General features: G+C 47.2%; 8 protein-coding genes across 8 annotated transcripts; 4 read left to right on the plus strand and 4 right to left on the minus strand.

The window, feature by feature from the left end:
- Positions 1-35: 35 nt before the first annotated feature.
- Positions 36-1,655, plus strand: T069G_11005 (uncharacterized protein; the record flags this gene model as incomplete). Its single annotated transcript, XM_056178215.1, has 4 exons — positions 36-191; positions 247-442; positions 721-762; positions 841-1,655. 4 exons carry the CDS (start codon positions 36-38, stop codon positions 1,653-1,655), a joined length of 1,209 nt encoding a protein of 402 aa, XP_056024505.1.
- Positions 1,656-3,914: 2,259 nt separating this feature from the next.
- Positions 3,915-7,097, plus strand: T069G_11006 (uncharacterized protein; the record flags this gene model as incomplete). The annotated part of the gene is made up of 1 exon (XM_056178216.1): positions 3,915-7,097. One exon carries the CDS (start codon positions 3,915-3,917, stop codon positions 7,095-7,097), a length of 3,183 nt encoding a protein of 1,060 aa, XP_056024506.1.
- Positions 7,098-8,378: 1,281 nt separating this feature from the next.
- On the minus strand, positions 8,379-9,764 carry T069G_11007 (iron-containing alcohol dehydrogenase domain-containing protein; the record flags this gene model as incomplete). The annotated part of the gene is made up of 3 exons (XM_056178217.1): positions 8,379-9,239; positions 9,292-9,696; positions 9,741-9,764. The coding sequence occupies 3 exons, from the start codon at positions 9,762-9,764 to the stop codon at positions 8,379-8,381; spliced, it is 1,290 nt and encodes a 429-aa protein (XP_056024507.1).
- Positions 9,765-10,031: 267 nt separating this feature from the next.
- On the plus strand, positions 10,032-11,772 carry T069G_11008 (homogentisate 1,2-dioxygenase domain-containing protein; the record flags this gene model as incomplete). Its single annotated transcript, XM_056178218.1, has 3 exons — positions 10,032-10,095; positions 10,381-10,426; positions 10,482-11,772. The coding sequence occupies 3 exons, from the start codon at positions 10,032-10,034 to the stop codon at positions 11,770-11,772; spliced, it is 1,401 nt and encodes a 466-aa protein (XP_056024508.1).
- Positions 11,773-12,306: 534 nt separating this feature from the next.
- T069G_11009 (fumarylacetoacetate (FAA) hydrolase family domain-containing protein) lies at positions 12,307-13,584 on the minus strand (the record flags this gene model as incomplete). Its single annotated transcript, XM_056178219.1, has 2 exons — positions 12,307-12,584; positions 12,642-13,584. The coding sequence occupies 2 exons, from the start codon at positions 13,582-13,584 to the stop codon at positions 12,307-12,309; spliced, it is 1,221 nt and encodes a 406-aa protein (XP_056024509.1).
- Positions 13,585-15,270: 1,686 nt separating this feature from the next.
- On the minus strand, positions 15,271-18,559 carry T069G_11010 (uncharacterized protein; the record flags this gene model as incomplete). The annotated part of the gene is made up of 5 exons (XM_056178220.1): positions 15,271-15,403; positions 15,479-16,200; positions 16,276-16,796; positions 16,868-18,096; positions 18,171-18,559. 5 exons carry the CDS (start codon positions 18,557-18,559, stop codon positions 15,271-15,273), a joined length of 2,994 nt encoding a protein of 997 aa, XP_056024510.1.
- Positions 18,560-19,199: 640 nt separating this feature from the next.
- T069G_11011 (h-type lectin domain-containing protein) lies at positions 19,200-22,864 on the minus strand (the record flags this gene model as incomplete). Its single annotated transcript, XM_056178221.1, has 9 exons — positions 19,200-20,096; positions 20,162-21,148; positions 21,203-21,335; positions 21,392-21,476; positions 21,528-21,664; positions 21,725-22,048; positions 22,115-22,708; positions 22,753-22,759; positions 22,822-22,864. 9 exons carry the CDS (start codon positions 22,862-22,864, stop codon positions 19,200-19,202), a joined length of 3,207 nt encoding a protein of 1,068 aa, XP_056024511.1.
- A 798-nt stretch (positions 22,865-23,662) lies between these two features.
- T069G_11012 (uncharacterized protein) lies at positions 23,663-24,685 on the plus strand (the record flags this gene model as incomplete). Its single annotated transcript, XM_056178222.1, has 1 exon — positions 23,663-24,685. One exon carries the CDS (start codon positions 23,663-23,665, stop codon positions 24,683-24,685), a length of 1,023 nt encoding a protein of 340 aa, XP_056024512.1.
- Positions 24,686-24,741: the final 56 nt, after the last annotated feature.

Genomic DNA, 24,741 nt, shown 5'->3' on the forward strand with positions numbered 1-24,741 from the left:
GTCGCATCATAAAAGAGAGTGAGCGGATCTTGGACATGCAAGCATCTAAGCCTGAGCTGCTATTGAAAATTACCCGTTCAGCTTATGCGCTGATCGACGTTACAACGCAGATTAAGCCAATTGTTGACATATTTATTCCACAAAGCCCTGAATATTCCATTCCCTACGCCTGCCTCTGGATTATTTTCAAAGTATATGATTGCAACAGTAATTCGATGACTGATATAGATTACTAACATGTGAAAGGGCATCTCGGACAGGAAAGAAAAAATTGATTCAGTACATAACCTCATTACATCTTTATCTGAGGATATTCCAATCCTGGAAGTTTACAAGGATATGTTCCCAACGAGAAGCATGAAACAAGCGATCACTGAGTTCTACATACACACTTTGGATTTACTTTGGAGGCTTTCAATGTACTATTGTAACAACTTCTTCAGTAAGCCACACACGGAAATGACGAACGCAGCCTATACAAATTCTGGTGTTCTAATATCGATATAGTACAGCTATCTGATGCCATGCTGCCACGTACAAAATATAAATTTCCCATGTATATTGAGAATATTAAGCAAGTATCAACCAGGATGAAGACGTTGTGTGAAGTGGGGCATATGACAGAGCAGAAAGATATCAAAAAAACTGTTGACGTTCTACATTATGGTAGGCACTCCCCTCTCCAGATGCTACAGAGTTTAACTCACAATCTTTGTATAGAACTTCGCTCGATGAGCCAGGAAATGCAAAAAATAAGCATCGGTGAGTCAATACTCCTTAGTTCATCGCAGAGAACCTATGTAAACTTGGCTAATCACTGTAACATTCATCTGGACTAAGCTCAATCTCGTCATTATATCTCAAATATCCTCGACTGCTGGAATTATAATGTTGACGACGTTGAAGAAGAATTTCGTAAATGGCAATCATTACGTTTCTTTACTGATATGCGTGACCACTGGGGTTACAACGGGACTCTCCCGCGCCTCGCCGAATGGCGTAAGCTTTGCGACAGCTCTCAGAATTCTATCCTTTGGGTGTCGACTGATGATAATGAACGGCAATTCTGGATAACCGAGTTCTCTATCGATCTTATCAATATATGTCGCACACAGGGCCAGCTGATAACATTTGCCATGTGCGACCGCCCCAAAGGCGTGACATGGACACCAAAACAGGTTTTGAAGCAGCTTATTTCGCAGCTTCTAAATTCTAGACCAAGCTTAACCATTTCTGCACCACATATTTTTAATACTAGGAAATTTCGCAAAGCGGAGACTTTTGATGCTATCTTGAAACTACTACATTCGATTATGGCTCTACTTGGATCGGTGGTTATTGTTATCGACCGCCTCGACAAGTGTGTTCCTGATCCAGCTGCCCCACCGGTCAACGTTGCCAACGCACTTTCCCTGCTGGTTAAGATGCACCCGCAAAGTCGAATCATTGTTACCACGGGTCAGGTGGTGCCACCATCCATATTACCTGGACGCCCTATCACCTTTGCAATAGTCAATACGAAACGACGTCCGCGAATATTGGAATACAAAAGAATATCGACCGTCAAGCGCCAGCAGCATTCGGAGGAAAATGATATAGTATATGGACCTATGACTGAAGCAGAAGCTCGAACATTTTATCATAAACATATCTAACAAGAATCTTGTTTGCACTTCTCTCTTTGTTTTCACACAACTACTATTGATACAGTAATACACTGAGAGAGACAGGAAATGATTTAATTGCAAAAAGTCGACAGTAACACAGCTGGAGAGACATGTACATTCTTAATAAAAAAAATGAATTTCACTGTAGTCTGACTTAGGAAAGATTTTCCAAAGGAAGCACTGAAATTGAACTATACGCGTATATACATATAAGGTACATACCTATATATACATGTATGTTCTTACATACCTAGTCAAGCTATACGTATCTATAACAGTGGCAAGTAGCAACTTCTTTGGTTCCTATATCTTGATTTATACGCGTTGGATCGAATAGTTCTTAGCTACTACATTTTTCTGTCATATTCCTCTCTAATCCTAGGGTCCCTAGACCTTGCTATTACTTTAGGCACTGTGTAATGCCCTGATTTCTATACCTACTAACATGTGATGAAGGTTCCAAAGGTAATAAGCCTAGATCAATAGGTTTATGTTGGCAGAGAAGATAGGAAACGGCTTTGAGTGGTGGTGGTCACAAGTGCATAAGTAGAATAGAATATATAGCTTGTATTCAGTCTTGATAACTTGTTAATAGTTGGCTAACTAAACTATGTTCATGAGCGTAATAAACTGACCTCATGTACCCAATCATCCTTTTATTCTCATTTGAACTTGTGCTATCGTGCTTGTGAAAATGGATTCAATCTCAGGAAGCTTGGAGTACGTACCAACGTGAGGCTGAAGAGCAGCGTCTTCAATGATAATTCTATATGTGCTTTATCTGAGGTACGCACCCTTTGTTTGGGTCCGGAAATTGTACCTATTACAAAGAGGGCAAGTAAAGATAAGTATAAGGTAGGCTTGTAGCCTTCTCTAGAGATCCAGTCCCACCAGTTTATAAGGAAGGGTAGGTTTCTCCCGACTATTCCGTCGTTTCAAATTACATCGTCAGCTCTGGCGAGCGACGAGGTGTCCCCGAATTGATCAACCGGCAGCAGATGTGCATATTTAGGCGAGTGAGCCTGTCGCAAGATAAGCGATCAAGCACAGAAATCAGTGCTCTGGAGGCTCTCGAGAAGAAAAAGCAGATAACTTGGTCTTTGAGAAGCAGCATCTGCAAGCCATACAGCGCACTGCGTAGGGTATCCTCTGGCTAACTGGTCTGAGATCCATCTCGAAGGGGTGGATTAGTTCCACCATCTACACGTATGCTCATTCATCGCTCATGAAAACTATAAGAGGGTCGTGAAAATGTTCTCTAGTAGATAGGACCATAGGTAGAGGAGAATTTGGGGTCCCGTCAAGCTCTTCTCTTGAGTTGTACGTCTTCCTTTTTTTACCCCCTTTCTTTTGCCGCATAAGATGCCAGATTTGGAGGGACATTATCCCAGTTTTGGAGGGCAATGAACCCCCCTAAGTGGTCTATTGACATTAAGTTACCTGATCCGACAAAAACAAAGCTTACTGCGACCGTTTTATACAATTGTAAATATAGCAGTTACTATTGGGCCTACATCCTCCAAAACATTGATGAGATGGTGTGTTGATACATTGGGGCAAAGAATACATCACGAAGCGGGACGCGTAGCTGTCCGGATTCGAGGTTAACTACTAGAACTAGGAGTGGGTTTTGAAGATACACGTACGCGTGGTTGGGGTGGAGGAGAATTATATTGATATCATTGTAAAACTTACAGAGAAAATGTAAGCTGTATCTCAATAGACTGGTAGCAAGTAAGATTAGGTCTACGTACCAACAGTAATATCTTTCACCAGCGAGACTGTGACTACCGTTAAATCTACTTCTATTTCTCTGAGCTCAACTTATCCATCCACTATCTTTGCTTACCTTGGTATGCAATCTAAGTGAAACACTTGGTTTGACTTAGATTGGGCTTTAAATATATGTAGTCAAAGGAGTACTTCAGACTGCGCGCAGCGAGTGGTCAATGCTACGTTGCAAGGACATAGATTAATTCCCCTGTTGTGCACTGTGGGCATCTGAAATTCGATTGGCTTTTGCTGCCGGAGCCTATACGCATCATCCACGTCAACTTTGGAGGATCGTAAGTAAGCCTTGCTGCCTAATTGATGCCTAGCCAGTATAAGATATATATGTTAACGATGTCGACATAGCAACCCAGCAGAAATCCATACCTACCTAGATACTAAACTGGCAAATTCGCGAGTACATTGACGGCTCAAAAATTCGTGTCCGAATTGTTCTGCTCTCGTTATTTGCCGAAGATGCAACCAATCAGCAAAATTAGTGCAGCCATCGCTTCTGCCACCCAAGAGACAACTTTCGCGCTCGCTAATATCAATTTCGACTTTTCAATTTGTAAATTTGAAGCACCAAAAGAATATCGTGGAGTTGGACAGCATCTGTCAGAGCGCCGACGAAATGCTGCTGAGGATGGTGATGAGCACATATTCGCCCGCAAACTTGGGGCTCTGTTTTCCCCTGTTCTTCCCTCGACGCCGCAATTAGTGACAGCATATGGAACTCGCTCATCACAAATAATAGAAGCATCGAGCAAAAAGGGCTTAAACAATGGCCCATTCCAGGATTGGGTGGGACCCGATGGAACAAGCATATGGGCTGCTGCAACATCTGGTCCTGGGGCGATTGCAGTCCATCTACTTGCCTGCATGTTGGCAAGGATATGGCCAGCTCGTGAAGCAGTTGCCATATGGGAGGAAATAATTGCTGGAAGGAAGGCTGAGCTTTCACTTGTGGATCAAACGGATCCGCTGTGGGTGTCTGCGAGCCTGGCGGCGCGCATTGAGATTTCATACCAACAAATTAGCAGCTGGGATGCTAGTGCTAGATCATGGCTTCAGGTGGCTGATACGGCAAAACTGCGACAACAAAAGCAGCTGGAATTGCTCGCATCAAATCTTACAATTCCAGTGAACCAAAAACCAAGTACATACTCTAGTGTACTGGAAGCATGGACAACAGGCCTTAGATTTATGGAGAATCTTGTATCTGGACTACCACAGTCGGTTCAAACTGGCGCTGAAGTTCTAGTACTCACATCTTGGCATCTATACCCTGACATCTCCGTTCTTGGGGCCGGCAACCCTCATCCCGTACCGCAAAGGGATGAGCTCATCCCGCCCGGGGCGATGATTACCCTTGGGCAGTTAAGCTGCTCACCTGACCAGAATGGGGAAGTCTATTGGTCTTTACCCCTCGCCTATCTGAAATACTACGGAGATCCAATCGTAACATCAAGAAGTATAGGTGAGACGACATCCCGCCTTACTGTTTTAGAATTCTTCCTGGTTGTCCTAGGCTCTGTATTTTGTGGCTTAAGAGTACAAGAAGCCGGCATTGACAAGGCTTGCGATCTCTTCCTCAAAGTCGCCGAACTTGTTGATGCTGCTACTTCTCGTCGTTCTCTTCAGAAACCGGGTTCTTGGCTGAAGTACCTGGCCGAAGCCGCAAAGGACTACAAAGACTCTAGCCCCAACAATGAGCATCAATTGGGTTTAATGATGCGTGGACATCGACGATACAAAAATTTCCTTGCAGGGCCGACTGAAGAGCCAAGTCCACTGTCAAATTTATTTGACGCAGATGCGTTGCTGCGCCTAGTAACGGATCCCGAAGATAAAATAGAATGTCTAAGGCTCTTAGCTCCGGACATTATCACACAGCCAAATGCGCTACTAATTCGATATCCGAAACCAAGGAGCGGGATCAAAACCGACGAGCACTTCGAGGCTGCGGACCATTCGAGAATTTTTAGGGACGTGTATGATACCTGGGAGTTTACGACTGCCATGATTCGCAGCCAAAATCCCCGAAAAGGGAGGGTGACACGCAGGCTGAACGTTGGTACACATATTCGATGGAAGATAGGTTCAAGAAGCAAACACAAAGGCGAGAAAGTTAGGGACTTATCTACGGTTCAAGTAATGGATCGCAGTGAGAGTTCATTCAGTTGGTCCGAAGAAGAGTCGTCATCGTTCGGGGCAATCGATACAATCTCGAACCCACCATACGAATGTATTCTTGGAGACCCCAATGAGGTAGCCCTTTTCAAACGCTACGATGCTGAAATTGCTGGTTCGTCAAATCTTGACATTGACGTCTTGCTTCTGATATTGAGCCGAGGTTGGGTCAACAACGTCGAACTCCTACAGCTTCTAGACAATGGCGGCCCGCTGCAATCCAAGTCCACGCAGTGTTTGGAGTCTTTACGATGTCTCGCTGCTGCTGCCGATGTATACAAACTGATGCCCGGCGCGACTATTTCAGCTAGTGTCTTTTCCAAATCTCTCGTGGACGCAATATGGATGAAAGAATTCTCAACGCCCCCGAAGAGATACGACTCAGAAACAGATACGCCCGGTAAGGAGCTACCAGACAAAGGATCATTTTTCCGGGGGGCCACCTTGGACCCTAGACAACTTTTCAAGAGTGATTCCGAGCCATCACTCGGAACAAGTGGTTTCTTTGGGATTTCGCGAGAACAACCTAAAGAATTTATTAGTGAACTTTCCAATGAGCATCCTCGGAAGCGCATGAAATACGAAGCAGAAGCATGCAAGGTCAACTCAGTAGAACAAGAACCAGAGCCAGAATTGGAGTTGTGTAAGAATGGGCTTCTAACTTATGAACTGAGTCGGGCTCAGACGTTTGCATGCATTGCAATGTTTGAAAACCGAGACGTCAATCTACACCCTGAAAGCCTGAAGAAAGTTATGGCCATGTCAGCTGGCAATTCTATCTATGTGGCTATGCCACTGATATGTGATCCATTCGAGTGTCCAAAGGAGAACGAAGTAAAACACATAATCGGTAACATCGGTAAACCAGGTGTGAGTTTGATGATACCGCCTGCTCCTCCAAAGAGGAAGAAAGTCGACGAATACGTATGGAAACACGCGACACATGCCCTATTTGATGGCCAACTAGATGATTCATTCAACCATACTTCTCTTCATTTATCTTTTACGAAATACAAACTGCCAGTGAATTTTTCTCATGGCTATCAGAGTGTTGAAGGCAACTTTATTGAGACGCTTATCTCTGTCTTCGATAAGCAAGAATGGATTGCAGACCTCGATATCTTGGGTGCCATTGACGAGTTAATGTGGGAGCGTATGCCAAATTCCTCGAAGAAAGAGTGTCGACACCAGCAAGGAGAAAATACGCCAAGGTTCAGACTGACGTCTATTGATTCCTGGGATGAGTTTTTGGATAAGCCTAGCAATTCGTGTATCTTTCGGGCCTCAAACAACTGGCTCGCCCGTCTGTCTGCTGCTGCACTAAACGCAAACTTGGGTTCTCGCACGATTATATTGGATACCTCTAAGAGTCCGTGCTGGGACTGCCTCGGAGATTTGGCGAGTAACTCGCCAGATGATCTTTCAAGAGATCCGCCTGAGGATAAGAATCCATTATTTATACATTGAGGATGACATAGGCTGTTTGAATGCAATATACTATTCTAATCCTATTTTACTACTTAGTAGAATCCAGCGGGGCTTGAGAAATATATTTTAAGGCTACAAGAGAGAAAGGGTTCCAAAAGCAATATGCACATATCAGTTACTACCTTGTTCGCCCTAGCTATAACACTCTATCTCACGTTTTATCATATATTGATCCTTCAGTTCTTGGAAAATACATATCCAATTCTGGTGTCTATTTTCTACGTTGGAAATGTTTTTTTAATGGACTCCACTGCTTGAAGTATTGGAATCTATGACTTGATAACAGTTTACACTCAATGGTGGGGTTAATATATCGTCTGATATCACGTTTTCCATAGAATGATAAAGTAAATTCATGAAAATTCAAGCACATACGACCATAGGTAGAGGAAAATTCGGGGTCCCGTCTGCTCCCCCAGAGACAAGCCTCTAACCGGCAGATTAGTAGTTGAGTGGGTGACCATCAGCGAACACCGGCTGTTGTATGTTTTCTTTTTTTGCTTTTTACTGTATTAAGTCCATTAGACATTAGACTGGGGATTTGAAACAGCTTGATTCCATTGTCAGGAGCGGTCAAACGGACAGGTTCATGCTTCGGGCTGCTGGTTTGTCGTTCAGTGGAGATGTGGGTTGTCCGAATGTCAAGATCTAGATTTCAGTAACTTGTTGCCTACTTGAAGGGATGTAATGCAACAACGTCGATTTACTCATTACAATTGGCTGCCTTCGTCGGAATCTAGAAGGGGGAAAGACGCAGCTACGTGTATCATCCTGGTATAAACTGGAACAGAAAGTCAGCGTTGAGAGTGGGCCAACATACTATCTAATCATAGCCGTTGCTAAAAGAAGATGACATGTGCCAAAGAAAAGAGAGAGAAAAGTGGCTTAGAGAAACAGCCAAAAACGCATGGTGTCAACAGGGGCCCAGAAACATAAGAAACGAGGGAAGATGCTTAGTAACGAAGACAGCTCGGAAACGAGTGACCCAGAAACACGAGGAATGAGGGGCCTAGAAACATAAGAAACGAGGGAAGATGCTCTGAAATAAAGCTGAAAACTGGAAATAAAAGACCCAGAAGCGAAGGAGATGTATGGATCTTAGAAATGAGGGAGGATTTTGGAATATGTGGATTACTTTCGAGGGATTTGAAATTCTTCGTCAAGGTACAGATACGTTTTGCATTAACGGTGGCTCGAGGCATATCATGATCTCGATTCTCTATAGTTGGAACCGTGACTGCTGTTCAGTGATACCCATTGTTACAACACTGCTTGGAGGAGGTCAAGGACTTGCTCAGCAGTGGTGAGCGGCCGAGGATTGCCTCGACACCACTTATCTTTCAAACAGTTTGCAACCAATTTGTGCAGATTTTCTTCTTGAAAGCCGACGTCATGCAAACTCCTTGGCATCTCTAAATCTCTCAATAATGCGTCCAGAATCCCTCCTAAGGTATCGGCGGTGCTCAGTCCACGAGAATGAAGGATAGCTCTTATCTGGAGATTACTAAAGAGCGTTTCCTTCACAACCTCCTGCTCATCTCGATTAACGGGGAGATTGTAGAGGCAAACAGCAGGGAGCAAGACGCAGCTTGTGTTTCCGTGGCCGACACCAAATGGCCCGAGTTGGTGTCCAATCCCGTGGCTGGCCCCAAGAGTTACACCCTTGATTGCTCTCATTGCGTATACTCCCCCAATTTGACACAAGAGCCGTGCCTCCAAGTCATTTTCATCGGATTTTGATCGGTAAAGGCCGCGCACGAGCAAAGTGAGACCTTTTGCTGCATCCTTTAAATTCTTGGGTGGTGAACTTGGGTTGCACATAGTTTCCACGCAGTGGTCGACAGCACGAATGCCACTGCTTAGCCAGGAGGACAGTGGAACCTTGACGGATAGCTTTGGGTCGAGAAATACGAGCGAAGGAGCCCTGCATAGGAAGCTTGCCTTATGGCAAGAGACGTCATCTGTTCCTCCAGCGGACGGACTATATTCGGCGCCAGACAGAGTGGTGGGAATAGCCACAATCGGAATCGCTGGCGATTCACATTTTACCGTTGTCGTTTCCTGATAGTCTCGGGTAAGAGTCCGCAGAGAATCAATATCCATTGCTTCATTAGCAACTGCCTGCGACTCTGGTCAGCGCTATGAAGGCTCGGTTTTTATCGCTGTCACCTACAAAAGCGACAATTTTTGCGCCGTCGGTCAAGCTACCACCACCAAGCGTTATGATCATATCCGCCTGAAGTGTCTTTACCTCTCTTGCTATCTCGACAATTTCTGACCACTTGGTATGAGATTTCATTCCGGTGCGGACTCCAATGCATCTCTCGCCTAGGGTGTTTGTAAGTTGTTCGAGATACTTGGTATGCCTGGACAATGAGCCTGAGCAAATGACATATATGCGCGATGCTCGTTGCAAGCTAACTATGTGTTTGTCAACTGCAGCTAGGAATGAGGTGTTGTAAATAACTGTTGGTTCGCGGTTCTTGCCAAAAGGTTCTGGCCGAAGATTGTAGTTTTGGGCAAAATCTAGCTCATCAACCTCATCAATAACAACGTGCAAAGTCCTTTCAGGTCGCTGCTAATATTAGCAGTTATGAGTCTCTGTGTCACTAACAAACTTACCTGAGCTGTAGTACTTTGATCCATTGAGTTTGATCACTTCACCAATAACGGTGGGAACTATTGATTGGTGCTTGCTTGAGCAGGGATCCTGTAGAATCTCGAGTTCCGGCTAATGCTTAAGACGTCTTTTAGTTAAGAGATGACACCCATTGAATTACCTGCCTTGGAGGTATTGAACATTTAACAGGCCCAGCTCATAGCTTTCACAGCTGGAGCTTCGCGCCTCAGCAGCTGCGTTACTCCAACAACATGCACTTGAGTATGGAGTTTCCGTAAGTGGCTGAGGTCTGCATGACCGGTTCCGTGACCCAATTCCGTGAGACCATTCCGTGTGCGTATTCCGTGAGTGCATTCCGTGAGTCCCCTCCAACATTGCTATCCAGAGTGCTTTCTGGGTGTGCTTTCCAAGAGTTCATTCATCAAGCGTTCTAAGACCCGGCAGACTTTGGAGTCCGAAATGGCACTTATTGTTAAAGGAGACGAGCCCGCCTTTGGTTCTGGTTCACCCGCCAAGTTCGTCAGCCCAGTCAAGCCAGCTGTGAATATACATTCGAGTTACCGACTACGCCCGGGTGCGATTATCTATTTTTTAAGAAAACATCAATAGAAGGCAGAAAAATGCCCGTCACAAAATTCCAAGTTGCCGAGAAGTATGACTACTTGCACGGATTTGGCTCGTATCATGAGTGAGTGCGTGCCCAACCGAAATATGGTTTAAGATAGTGTAACTGACAAACATAGATCTGAAGCTGTAAAGGGTGCTCTTCCTGTAGGCGCAACGTCACCGCAAAAGCCTGCGTACGGCCTTTATGCAGAAAAGTTTTCCGGCACCGCATTCACAGCGCCGCGCGGAGAGAATCTACAGTCCTGGCTGTATCGCATTCTCCCCAGCGCCGCCCACAAGCCGTTCGAGCCGATAAAACGACTTAGTAACACCTCATTCAGTCAGCCGTTGCATCATATTCCCAACCAGCTTCGCTGGGACCCATTCAACACCAACGTCAATGCTGATTGGACTGATTCCCTGCACTTGATTTGCTCTGCCGGCAACCCTTGCATGAAACAGGGTCTGGGTATCTTGATATATGCAGCGGGAAAGTCAATGGAAACAAACGAAGCCTTCTCATCCGCAGATGGAGATTTTCTTATAGTTCCTCAACAAGGAGTTCTTGACATCCAGACAGAGCTCGGGCGTCTTCTTGTGCGTCCAAGGGAGATTTGTGTAATACCAAGGGGGACTCGCTATAGGGTGTCGCTCCCCGATGGCTCGGTTCGGGGGTATATCCTCGAGCTTTACCAAGGACATTTCCAACTTCCTGAGCTAGGGCCAATTGGTTCTCAAGGCCTTGCTAATTCTCGAGACTTCCAAATTCCGGTTGCCGATTATACTGCCGACGCAGAAACCGAATGGCACCACATTACCAAATTCAATGGCGAATTCTTTACGGCAAAACACAACCATACGCCATTTGACGTAGTCGCATGGCATGGTACCTACTATCCCTATAAATATGATCTTGGCCGTTACAACACCATTGGCACGGTTTCATATGACCATCCCGACCCAAGTATCTTCACAGTACTCACAGCTCCATCTGATCACCAGGGAACGGCAATTGCCGACTTTGTAATCTTCCCGCCTCGATGGTTAGTGGCTGAAGATACATTTCGACCTCCTGAGTTTCACCGGAACACCATGTCGGAGTTCATGGGACTTATTGACGGAATCTACGATGGTAAGGAGCGAGGTTTTAGTCCCGCAGGCGCGAGCCTGCATAACATTATGAGCGGCCATGGACCGGACGCAGAGGTCCATGAAAAAGCATCTAATGAGGACTTGAAACCTGTCAAGGTTGGAGACGGCAGTATGGCATTCATGTTTGAGAGCTGCTTCATGATGGGTGTAACAGACTGGGGTCTTCATGAGTGCAAAAAGGTTCAACCAGATTATTCAGACAATGCATGGGGCGCTCTAAAGTCATCATTTGATCTTGCGGTAGATCGAAAGACCGAAGAAAGATTAGTTTACTGAGGTAGAGAAAATTTTGATGCCAAACTCAGCTAATCGGCAAGTAAATCCTGCATCCTGTTGAAGTTCCGTGAAGGGCAGTATTCGCCTTCACATTAACACGAATGGCCTCTTTATCACGCGCGCGGTTTGAGGCCGACTTCATCCAAGGCTAAGATGACTGAACCACCGATAATACTGCTAATCGTTAAATAAACTATTAAGTAGTTTCTTTTTGTTTATCTTGAGCACACTACAGTTGCGACTTGCTTCGTGTGATTAAAGACCAGTAGGATATCTCCACATGTTGGTCAAGTAATCCTGGAAGTGTCGGGCAAGTTTCGAGACTCGTAATAGACACTAAAAGACGTCGAAACAGTCATCTCTGAACTATTGGGCTTGAAATTTCAACTGAACTATCTGATCTACAATTTAAACAACAAAAAGGTTTACCTGCACACTCAGAATCTGTAATTGCCGAGGGCGTCATTTTTTAAACAGAGGCAGTGCCGCCAGGATTGTCCCGGAGACCTCGCCAAATCCAACCAAAGCACCTTTTCATCCTGCCCACCCACGTAAGGTTATCGTATCACCGTCCAAGAGAACAGTGCGCTCTTCCCCCCCATCAAGCTGAATAGGGACTTTGCCATTTTGCGTTTGCTCCATCATACTGCCTTCTGGACCTGGCTCCGCACCGGAGATTGTACCAGAACCAAGCAGGTCTCCCGGTCGCAAGTTACAGCCGGTGATGGTGTGGTGTGCAATAATTTGGGGCCAAGACCACAAAAGGTTCTTTGAGTTGGTTCGCGTTATCGTCGTTGAGTGTCCTTTCGCAGCTAAAAGAGGATCGTGAACCTGGAATTTTCATCGACACCCCAATCAAATACACTTACTGGTAATTTCAACTTCAAGTTCAATCTGTGGGATGCTGTTTAGACTATTCTCAGAAAGATAAGGCAGAAGTTGACTGCTATTTTGAATACCAGAGCCCTTAGTAGTCTCGATTGCATCGGCCAGAACTACCCATGCGCTGATACTCGTTCCAAAGTTCTTGGCACCGAATGGTCCGAGAGGGACGTATTCCCAAGACTGGAGATCTCTCGCGCTCCAGTCATTTATAAGAACATAGCCAAACACATATTTTTCAGCTTCAGATATAGAAATTGGCTCGCCCATCGTGTTTTCCTGGCAGATAAACAAGCCTAGTTCAAGTTCAAAGTCCAGCTTCTCGCTTGGTCCCAGGATAGGGACTTTTGTCTCTGCCTTGAGATTGGGCACAATCTGACCCCATGGGCGACGGATCGCTGTTCCAGATATTACTACACTGCTTGCTCGACCGTGATAAGCAATCGGCATATGGGTATAATTGGGCTGTAGCGCGTTGGCCGGCCCGCGGAGAATCTTTCCTACATTGGAGGCATGGTGTATTCCAGCATAGAAATCTGTGTAGTCCCCGATATCCAGAGGTCTGTGCATTTGCACATCGAACAAGGAAATAATTGCATCCTTCCTAAGCACAAAGTTATCTCTTAGGATTTCGGGGTTCTTGGTGTCGATACTAAGAATGGACTGCAGATATTCTCGAACGGTTCGTTGGAACTTGCGGCCCAGAATGGCAAAAGGATTCAATGTCTTGGCGGAGAACACGGCGACATGTTGCTGAATATCAACAGATGCACAGAAGCCACCGCCATTAGCAAACGATTGAGGATCCAGGACATAGTCACCGATAGCAATACCTGGGCGACAAGTACTGTTGTTTGGAGTTGAGAAAATGCCAAATGGTATGTTGGCCAAAGAGAACAGGCTTGTAGGCTGAAGTGGTAGCCACGACATTGCTGTATGGCTTTCTGCCAATCAAATTGGGCTGATGGAGAGCAGCAGGAAGGACTGTGCCGTCAAGCAATTGAAGTTTTCATGCCAAATTGTGTAACTATAACTACAGGTACATGTACAACAGTGTAAAATGCGTTATTTTGAGCGTGATGCCGTGAACGTCAATGTTCCTGATTTTGCCTTTGTGGGTGCATTGAAGCCGGCGGCTTCCTGGCTGTGACGACGGAAGACAGCGGTAACGGTGGGGCCTGACGGAAGCTGGTGAAGCCTTCCGCAGCTTTATTTCTGATTGACGTTTTGGAGCAAACTTGGGAGACTCTTCCTCTCGCTAACTGCCGCCTCGGCCATTGAACGGGGCCGAGCTATCCAAGTCATTCTCTAGTTGTGGAGAGATTAGCGCCGTGTGTGCTACCGAACAACATGGAGACGGCGGATCCAGTGCCATGATCAATTCCGGAGTCATTGACTGCATTCCTTTTATTCACATGGACTCCTCGGAACAACGGTTTCATCATCCCCGCACGGCTTTTGTCGCAAAGTTCATTTGAGGGGCCCATTCCGGAGCCTATTCCGGTACTATTATTCCGTAGCCAACGTAAGACGCACGGCTTTCCGCTTGGCTGAAGCGTCGTTGTTTGACGTGCATCTCATCTACTGTTCCGTCCAGGGAATACTCCTGAGTATATGCTGTGAAGCGCCGGTAATGCTGTATTGAAAGGATGACACTCGAGATGAAGATGAAATTTGCTCCAATGAAGTTGAAACCGACTTCGATGGGCTTAGAGGGTAATGTCTTTCGAACCTAGCATCAGCGACGGGCCACTGCAAGACGCATTCTCAAGTATCCAATCTCCACTACCAATACCACTAGCCATTGGTGTTCCAAACCTCTCTCTATATGTTCTATAACTTTAGCCAGAGACTGAGTTTCTTTGCGAGTTTTCAGACTGTTAGGACAGAAACAGAGCGCCTCGACATCAGATATAACCTTGCGAGAAAGTATAACAAGCACATACGACCATAGGTAGAGGAGAACTCGGGGTCCCGTCTGCTCCCCCATAGATAAGCCTCTAACCGGCAGATTAGTAGTTGAGTGGGTGACCATCAGCGAACACCGGCTGTTGTATGTTTTTTTTGTCTTGATTTGCTTCTTCTTTTTCTCTTTTTTATATGTGCGTGTGTTGTGCGGGTGTGTGTTTGCCCAAGTTTAAGTGCATAGGCTGTGGTGTGGTGGGGTTTTTGGGCGGCTGTATACATGCATGTAACAACACTGCTTGAAGACCCTTGGCTGCCTGTAGGATGATACATTTACCTGCTATACACGCATGAATCAGTCCCATCTGCGAATAATAAAACATCTTAGTTACTAGTTTTCAGTAACTCACAAGAATATTCTCACATTAACTTCTTTCCACATGCTTACTTCATTGAATCATCAATAGTAAAAGGAAGAAACAGACTTTCCAGCTCAAGGCTAAGCAACTACATGTACCTCATCAATCACCTGTTTTCTGATTCAATGCTGTCCTTTCTTGTCATTCTTTCCTTTTCTTGATGTGACATTTTTGCTTTGTTATCCTCCTTTACCTTCTACGATTTCTTCCAATTTTTATAGTATTTGGTCGCACCAAGGTTCATGTTATCTGCTCGATTTCATCGTTGCTTTTGATGCTCTTTATCCCATCACTATTTCCAGGGACGTTTGCCTTTGTTACCTTTGCCACCAGAGTCCTTCTGCTTCTCTTTGACTTTTGTCTTGGTAATTATTTTCTTCAAAACCCCAGACTCTTTCTCTTTCTTATCTTCCTCCTCTCTGCTCCTGGGTCCATAATTGTTAGACTTTTGCTCACTGCCATGACTTCATCTGCGACGCCAAATTGAGATATCCGCTTACCTGCTGGTATTATCTTGTTTGTTTTGTTCATTCCACTCGATCATTTCCACGTTTCCGGCCTTAGCATTCGGTCGCTTGGCGTAATATTTGTAAATCATATTTTTCGAATCTCCTTTTGTAAATTCTTTCTTGGTTGACTTCCTAATGCGAGTGGCCATTTTGGAATCGGCCACGGTATTGAGCGAAATGGCGGACAACATGGATGCGATATCACAATCGCCATATGCGTGCTTGGTCCAGGGGTTGTTTTCGTCCTTTTCGTCCTTGGTGATCAACCCCGTCGCAGTTTCGCTGTAGCGTTTTATGATTTCCTCTTGAATGTTTTCTTCGTGTATACTTTCCTGCTCTTTGCTTTCCTCGTGTATGCTTCCCTTATTATTGCTTCGTTTAGGTCTCTTATTGTAGTTTTGTTTAGTTTCCTTCTTCTCGCTTTGTGTGCTGCCCTCCTCGTATTCATACTGGCCGCTAGCATCAAACACCTTTAAAGCAGTATCTTTTCTCTCTTCGCCAAACTCAAATCGGATGAGAAAGTGCGGATCTTCCTTTTCAGACGCCACAAGCGGCTGCCAACAGATCTCTTCGAAATTCTCCACCCCCTCTAGCTGAGCATCATCAGTAGCCTCGATCAGCTCATCGAATGCCCCAATTAGATTCTCCAGGATGTCCCTTAGACTTCCTGGAACCAGGGCGGGCTGAAAAACAATAGACTCGCGTTTTACGCCCTGTTATATGTGCATATGTTAGCGATATATAACACTCTTGGATTTGCTCGTTAATGCTTCTGGTGGCAAACACACCTTTTTCCTCTTCCTATCAAAATCTTCAATTGCCCTCGCCACAGCCAAGTTTATAGCGTCCCCATTACGGTCGCCATTTTTCTTATAGTATTTGGCGCTGTCTGTTTGGCTGAGTATGTGGTCGACGTATGCTTTTCTCGATTCCGCCCATTTTTCCTGCGCTTTGGCTCTTTCAAGAGTGTCAGCTATCTGCGCTGTTCCAACATCGAATGGTGGATCATTATCATCGTCTTCTTCTTCAATGTCTTGACCTCCCTTGTTAGCATCATTCGGATCTTGCTTAACCTTTTCTTCCAGCATCTTAGCGTCCTCTTTTTCAGCAATTTTCAGACACTTTTGCAAAACGGTGCCACGGACGTGGTTGAAGTTAATGTCCTTATAAGAGACTTTGTCTTTACTGAACCAGTACACTGAGCGAGTCGAGAAAAGCCCTCGTACTTGCTTATTGTCGGAGTCTTGGCTACTGATGGCTTGAGGTAGTTGTTCAAAATAGCTTCTCAAAATTACCAGAACGTCCCAAGCTGTCAAAGAAAGAGTTCTTCGTTAGCTTCATCATGAGCATTTTCATCATTCGGCGGAGAGAGGGGCTTACTGGGGTGGCCGTGGCGGGTTCCTGGGGTAACGAGAACCTTACTAGGCTTCATATACTCGATGACTATGCCAATCTCTTTGGCATCCTCTGGATCATTAGTCACCTCTATCTCCAGATCGTCCGGTGTATCCAAGTTTTCTTCCACCAACTCCGACTCCGACTCGGTGTCCGACTCCGGCGGTGCTTCCTCAACTGGAGCTTTCTCTTCTGCAATGTCGCTGCTCACGGCCTTAGACGGAGTTTTCTCTTCTTCAATGATTTCGTCCTCGTCTTCTGCATGGAGAATTTTTCCAAGATTCTCCTTTGTTGATCCATGGTGATCCAACTTGACCATTTCCACGTCACCCCCAGGCCAGTGCTTCATGAACCACTCCTTTACAGGCCCTTTGAATACGTTCGGGTGGCCATCTCCGCCCGTGTAGTACGAACAGCATCCCTGACCCGGCCAGTACAGGAGAGCAAGGATAGACGTCTCGTTGCGTGATGGTTTTGATTCGCAAGCGTCTGGTTGTCCAATCCCGTATCCATTTGCGCCCACCACACAGAAACGCGGTTTGTTTTTGGAAGTTGAGTCATTCTCGTCCTTGGTGGTATAATAAGTTTCTTCAGACGCTTTATAGTCCACTTCTCCCGTTTCGCGGTCGAAATGGAAACTGCGCGTAAAAAGGTCAAGACCTATGAGGTTCTCACCCCATATGCACCTAAGTAGATTTTTACCGTTCTTACTCCTCGTCTTGGCTGTCTTGAAGCGACTCCAGCTCTTAAATTTATCCTCCTTGACGAAGGGGCGCAAAAAGTCACCCCCTCCCTTGAACATAACTGGTGCGTCCCATGCTCCGCATAATAGCACAGGCTTGGAGTCGAAATAAAGAGACACAAAGCTTCCAGGGTCGCCCTTGGTGACTTTGGCTCCATTACGGTTACAACGCGTGAACTCGATCTCATTATTGACAAGCAGATCCTTGACGCCGCGGAAGTGGTCCTCGTCCCAATGAGTAACTACCCAGGAGTCAAACTTCCAAGCACTGCCCAGCTGGAGGTCGATGAAACGAAGGCCCTTGAGGATTTGGGCCCAGGCGGCATAAATGCCCGCGTTGGTGCCGCCATCCATAAGAAACGCCCTTTGCACAGTCCCCGTTGCCTTATCAACAAGGAAGTGTGCGGAACAGTCGCCGATCGGCACGGGAATCTGGTAATTAACCACTTTCCAAGGGGAAGGATTGGCCATACTGTTAACCCAAGTTCTCTAGTTAGCTCTGTCTGTTACGAGGGGTCACTCTCAGGTTGATTGTTGTGCACTGACAGATCTAGGTTGATGTTGCCAATAACTTGGCCATTGTTAGCTGTATCCACGTAAATGTTGTCCAGCTGTATGGTGTTTCCAATATGCTGGCCATTGTCATCCAGCACATGTATGTGTGTGTTGTTCAGCGGTTTATCCGGGGTTATGTTTTTGGCTATGGGTTTCGGGATCCTTTTCTTATTTGGCCTCCTCTTCGTTGTCTGTTCTGCACCGGTCGGCTTCTTCTCGTCGAAAATTTTCCTCCTCCCGCCGTACTTTGTCTTCTTCTCGTCGCCCGCACTCTCTTTATCATCAAATTTATTCTTCTTTATAGCGTTCCTACTCGTCATGCTCCTCGTAGTACGGCGGTTCTCCTCGTCGCCCAGTTCCTCGCCCACTGGCTTCTTCATATTGGCGATATTGCAGCTTGAACAATTGGCAGGCGTTGCGGAAGACAATATTTCCGATTCAAAAAACAACAGATCTGGGCGTCCTCGTTCATGTAAAACTTGGTACCATAGTGTTTTTAGAAAGAAGACACAGATGTGACGCTGAACTACACATAAGAGGCATCTCTCCCCCAAGTCTACAGCTGAACATCGGATGCCTTCAGTGGTCCACATCTTCGTGCAAGGATGTTCGCAGGCCAAGAGTACTCCGTACGCTATTGCCAATAGCGCTTGGAACTAGCATTTACAGCTCCGTCCACTTCCCGCTCCCACGCATGGAAGTAGGTGTGGCGCTCTCGCGTCGGCCCGGACAGGACAGGCATGTAATAGTTTCCGGGCTGGGATGGCAAACGCCTCTGTCCAGCACGTCACTCGCCTTGGAAGGATTCTGAACAGTTTGTCTTCCCGATGGCTACTGATTCAGGTACAGATGAGCGGGTGCAGTTGATTAGCTGCTTCATCGCAGTTATAACGTCTGTCTACACAAATTATAATACACATTGTGAACAATATAGAGCTTGTCGTCAGCGCCATTAGACTACATGTATTAAACTGGACATACTGCACATTTGAATATAGCAAGAAAGCAAAAACATGCATCTTACTCTACCGCAAGCCAGGCAAAGCGCATCTCGGTCATGTTCGCATCACCCCACGTTCCTCCATGCCAACGCACCTTGTCCTTAGTCGCCCACTCGAGCTTTCCAAATACCGGCACAGGACCCGGGACAGTTGGATCTCCCGGAAAGTCAATGTAGTTGATACCGATAAACACCTTTGGCTCTTTGCTAAAGCTGCCGTTGTACCAAGGCTCCTCCTTCGCCGCCTGGTCCTTGGTGAACTGTTGGTACCCGGCCCTGACTGACTTGCCGTCAAACTCGGCCGGCCATGCCAACCACCCGACACGCGCCACTTCAAACTCATTGTTGTCCCATGTGTCAATATGCACAGTCATCCCGACAGCCGTGACGTTGCTGGTATATGTCCACAGGTACTTGCGAGTGTGTGGCTGCGAAATCTCTGTGAACCATACAAGAACCTTTGGCTGTTCTTTGAAACGCTTGCTAAACGTGACTGAGATTGTTGCGTTCTGGTTCGCCGCACGGCCGCCAGGGTTGTCACTTGCGTCAACATAACCATGCTGGAAGGGAATCTTGCCGTTTGGCAGGACCATGGCGCTGGCCTCGAGATTTTGCGTGCCGTGCAAGAAGGACTTGGCCGACAAGGTATATCCCGTTTCTGAGACAGACGGGAGACTAAGGGCAACACGAGGGCCGTTGACGTTGGTAACATCAATGGCGAGGAAGCCGTAGATGACCGTGGGGACAATGGGTAACGGCTTGGAGAAATTGTGCTGGAATGTGCCACACCGACCAGCTACGGTCCCTCGCCAGCCTAGATGCCTGTAACCACTGAAGTATTGAACCTCTGCATCGGTTGTGACTGTAGACGGGTCGATTGTATCCTCCATGGGGTTGCCCACAGCGGCAGCGGTACTCTAAAGCGTCAATGTCAGTAAAAAAAAAAATCGCGGAGGACACGATGGGATGTTAAAAAACGAACCACTTTGTTACCCCAGATCGGGGCCAGACGGAAGATGCCGCTCTTGGAGCTGATTTGAGGTGTTGTGGTGCCGTAACCCCAGAATCCTTTGATCTGAGCATTGACGAGCAAAGGGTCAAAGTGCTTCATGGAGAGATTCTCGAATTGAATACCATCACGGATGCCCTCTCCGTTCACGGCAGGCTTCCAGTCTTCCGAGTTACCCAAGAGGTCCGGGCCACGGTTGGTGTAAAGCCGAACAGCGGTTACGCGGAGCGGAGCATTGTCTTGACCCCGGACGCGGCCCGTCTCAATTGAGCAGGCAATAATCTTCTCGCCGTCTTCATGGTGCACCATAAGTGAAGCCCTGTAGTTACCTCCGGCTGTTCCCACGGCAGCTAAAAGGCCGTTGGTATATCGAGCACTAATGCCGATAACCACGCCGTCGTTGACGTCGACAGAGATGGTGCGTAGGCTGAAATCAGGTTTGACGAAATCCAAGTTGCAAAAGAGAGTGCCCTGGGCAGAACCAACCATAGGTGCCAGCTTTTGGAACACGCCAACGTCAGGTTGGTCTACAGCATAGCTCTTTGCCTTGGCATCCTCATCGTCAGTCGTGCCGTCGCCGTCGACACGCTCAAGCAAAGAAGGGTAAGGGGCATTAGTTCCGAAAATCTCACGATATGGTACTTTTTCCTTTTCTTTGACAGTGGGAAGTCGCTCGCGAAAGATGATGGTGCTCTGTATAGCCTCTGGGCGCTTTTCATCGGCGGCATAGTCAGGACGTTCCTCGATTGCATCGATTTCCTTGACAATCTTGACCATCTGGAAGCGGCAAGCACGGCGGGCGAGGTCAAGCCCCTTAATGGTCGCGGGGAAAGGGGTCTCGTCGGTGGTCTCGATAAGGGTAGAGGAATCAGCGAATTTAATCACGTCTTGGGGCCATTCTCCAAACTTCTTCGTGCCGGCTTGGATGTCAAAAAGTTGAGTTCCGAGGGTGCGGTATATCTGCTTAAATCAGCTAGGTGTAACTAGATTCCTTGAAGCGACCCAAAGACGTACGTTCTTGTAGTCCATGTAAGCGTCTAGCAGAGAGTTGGTGTAGATGGCCGCATTTTCGTAATACATCGGCTTAAGCTCCGGGGGCTTCAGGGCCATGTAACTCCGGAGCGATTCATACTTTGTAAGGATAGCACTGAAGATGGTTAGACAACCTTGGGTAGTTTGGTAACCGTTACTGGGGTGACTCACTAAGTACGCTGAGGGGAGTTCGCGACGAGGTCGGGGAACTTGGCAGCAGTCTCCATCAAGGTTTGGATCGTCCAAAGCTGGTCCACTGTATATAATCAGAATACCGAGCAGAAAAGGCAAGGGTGGTTTATGTTACCTGGCTTGATGTGGCCACCACCCGACCAGCCAACCTGAACAGTCGTCTCCGTCTGGGACGAAAAGTTGGACTTGCTCATGTCAACACTGGCCTGAGCTTTGATGTCCGCAGCCCCAGCGCTTAAGGCGATTTCTGCTCTGTTCCAATGTTAAGCATGCGCCGCTACAGCAAAGTGTTAACAAGAAGGGGGTACTCACTGGGCTTTGACAGCCGTGCGCTTGTCCTTATTCAAGACTTTCATGCTTACAAGCGCGTTAAATTCACCGCCTTCTAAGAAACCCGATATGAAGCAGTCTCCAAAGACTGAGCGAAAGTTATCCTTGTTCACCGAGGGAAGGCCCTGGAAAACGAGGGCATCCTTGATGTTGATGCTCTGGTTGATGACCTTGACGGAGATGAAAAAGTTGAGGTCACTCTCCTTAAACTTGTCTGTATCGATAAAAGAGCCTTTGCCGGAGCCACCAATGCTACCATACTTAATCGAAAGAGAGCCGGAGATGTTCATATCGTCAGTTATTTCACTAGTAACAATTAGTTACACCAATACGAGACAGAAAGAAAATTAGATAAAGGAAGTGATCAAATACCTAATTTTATTCACAAAGCGTGAACTATACGTGACGATCTGGCTCGGGCCACGCGTAGACAACTCTCGCGCAGCACCACGAGGATTCTTACTCTTTAGGCCAGTTCCATTTGTTTTGAGGCGAGCAAGGCGCATCCGCTTCTTTTCGAGAAGCAGAGCATCTCGTTTTGTATCGTCACTGCCGGGGACAACCGCTTCCTCGATGGCGGTCTCAAGCTTGGCAATGTCCTCGACAAGCTTGGCTATCGTCTTTACATCTTGATTTAGCTGAATGGCCATACTGTCAAGAGCTGTTGGGGGCGCAGGTCCTATCATGGCTGGTGTTCCACCTGAGGCATCAGTTCCTGTCAAAGCAGCCGGTGTTGGAGCCGCTCCGGGTAGTTGAAGCTGAGGTTGAATCCCGTCCTCGTCCTCATCGTCGTCTTCAGACTGATCTTCAACGGCAGCACGGGCGGCATTAGCTCGTGCACCAATACCGTACCGAAGCTCTCGCATGGTAAAGCCATCATTGGTAACCGCATTGTCGATGCGATCGGGATCAATTACAACAGCGTCGTCAATGCAGATTTGCTGTGTGTACGAATTGAAGCTGCTGCTGTTAGATTCATCATCTTCTAAGAGTCCAATTGCAGAACTAACCCTTGGCCTACACCATGCCTGTCAGTGGTCTATGTAAAGAAAACTGTGGATGGTATGCGAGCAACTTACCAAGGCGCATGCCATTGTTGTAAGGCGCGAGATTCAGAGACATGATTGCACAACACCAAACACACACGACCAAAAGGCAAACGAAGCAGATTCTCAAATCTCAAACTGGATGAAATCCAACAAGAGATTGAGCCCAATGTTTTTCAACTAAACCTCTGGCAAGACCCTCCATAGCTGTTCATTTTACCGTTCCCGTACTTTAACAGCTTTGATGGAGCTTGCGACTATTGTCAATATTTGACAGGGATATCATGCCAGGCAGCGGGCTAGTTTTCGATAGTGCCATTTTCAGAGACCACTTGCAGGACGTGAGCCCGATGCAGGTAGGATATAATACGAGTGCTGATCGCTGAATATCAGCAAATGATGTTGGCGCATCTGCGAGAGCTGAATCCCTCTTCCCCACAAGCCAGCATTTTTCTTTCCGAGAATGGCTTCAAAAAGTGACAGGTAACCTCAACCGCCGGCACAACACCAGCAGACTCGGGTAATTCCGACGCTTGGGGGCAGTCCCGAAGAAAGGTGGGCTCAGTTTTAGAGTGATGTTGCTATAGTCTTTTGTAAAATGCTGCTACGCCATGATATTTGCCTCCTCTGTGGCCAGTTAAGCGCTCTCAGCCGGCTTCACATCCTTGTCCTTCGAGTCTAGAACTTAGAAGCGGCGGCTGAGGATGGACTGCGGGGGCCGCTGTAGTCTGTAAGATACTGGAGCCGTGAAAGCTCCAACATTTCCAATCAGATTAGTTTCAGAAGACGTACAGGACTTTCTGAACTCCGGGCCGCTCAACGTTTGAAGACCTCGTCAGTCCCTCCTGCCTCCCAACCAACACCATGAGCAACCATGCCAATCTCTGGAATCGCCAAAGCTAGCAAACCGGCCCCTCTGACAGCTGATACCCTCGACCCCGATGAGTTCGACCCGCTCATCCCCCGTGTGGTCCAGCAGGCACTCACACGGTCGCCGATCCGGCTCCCATGGCAGGCCCGCGTCCTTCCCCTAGGCATGTTCTTCCGGTCAGCGGCCACGGCCAACGGCGAGAACCCATTCTCCATGCAGTCGGCGTGGGACACGGATTCCCTCATCTCAGCACCGATAGAGTTTACGGCAAATGATGGCAACTGCAGCTTCAGGTCCTCCGAGGTGATGAGCTCGTCCGCTTCGACGGACCATCTCAGCGTTGGCGCGGGTGTCGGTATTGACCTGCCTTGTCTCGAAGGCAGCGTCTCCGTCCACTATGACCAAGACGTCATGGAAAACAGGGACTCGAACAAGGCCTCAGTCACCACGAGCTACCGCGCCGGCACGGTGGCTTTTATGCGTCCGCCAGAGCTCTCACCAGATGCCTTTGACGTGTTGTATGGCCAGGGCATTGATGCTTTCAGCGCCATATACGGCGACTTCTACGTCGGTGGCTATCGTATTGGAGGCGACACATCGGTACTCTTCAGCACAGATGCGAGTTCCCGCAGCGAATCAGAAACAAAGAGGGTGAATATCGACGTGGAAACATGGCTCGGCGACTACCACGAGGAGTGGTCAACGAGTTCGTCGAGCACGGAGCACTCAACCTTGGTACATGTGAGCGCCTACTCGACGATTGAGCAAGCCCTCATCTCGCAGGCGGTACAGATGGGCACACCTGAATTCAGGGCTGCAACCGAGAAAGGTAGAGCCATCTCCCAACGCGCTCGGGGACTGGAGGACTCCGTCGCCAAAATTCTGAAGGAAGTTGGCGTGAGAGAAGGCAGGCTGGTGACTCGGGAGCAGTGTGCGCAGTTGTGCAGGCGGGCGGTGGTTGTAGAGCTTTTGCTGGTGCCGGTGGAATGTTTGCGCCAGATACGGTATTGGATGATTGCACTGTAATGGCTGTGAATAGAATGATGGCTACTGTGATATAAAAAATGGTCAAACCTGAGTTG

The sequence above is a fragment of the Trichoderma breve genome, assembly GCF_028502605.1.
Source record: "Trichoderma breve strain T069 chromosome 7 map unlocalized scaffold00007, whole genome shotgun sequence".
Taxonomy (NCBI): Eukaryota; Fungi; Ascomycota; class Sordariomycetes; order Hypocreales; family Hypocreaceae; genus Trichoderma; species Trichoderma breve.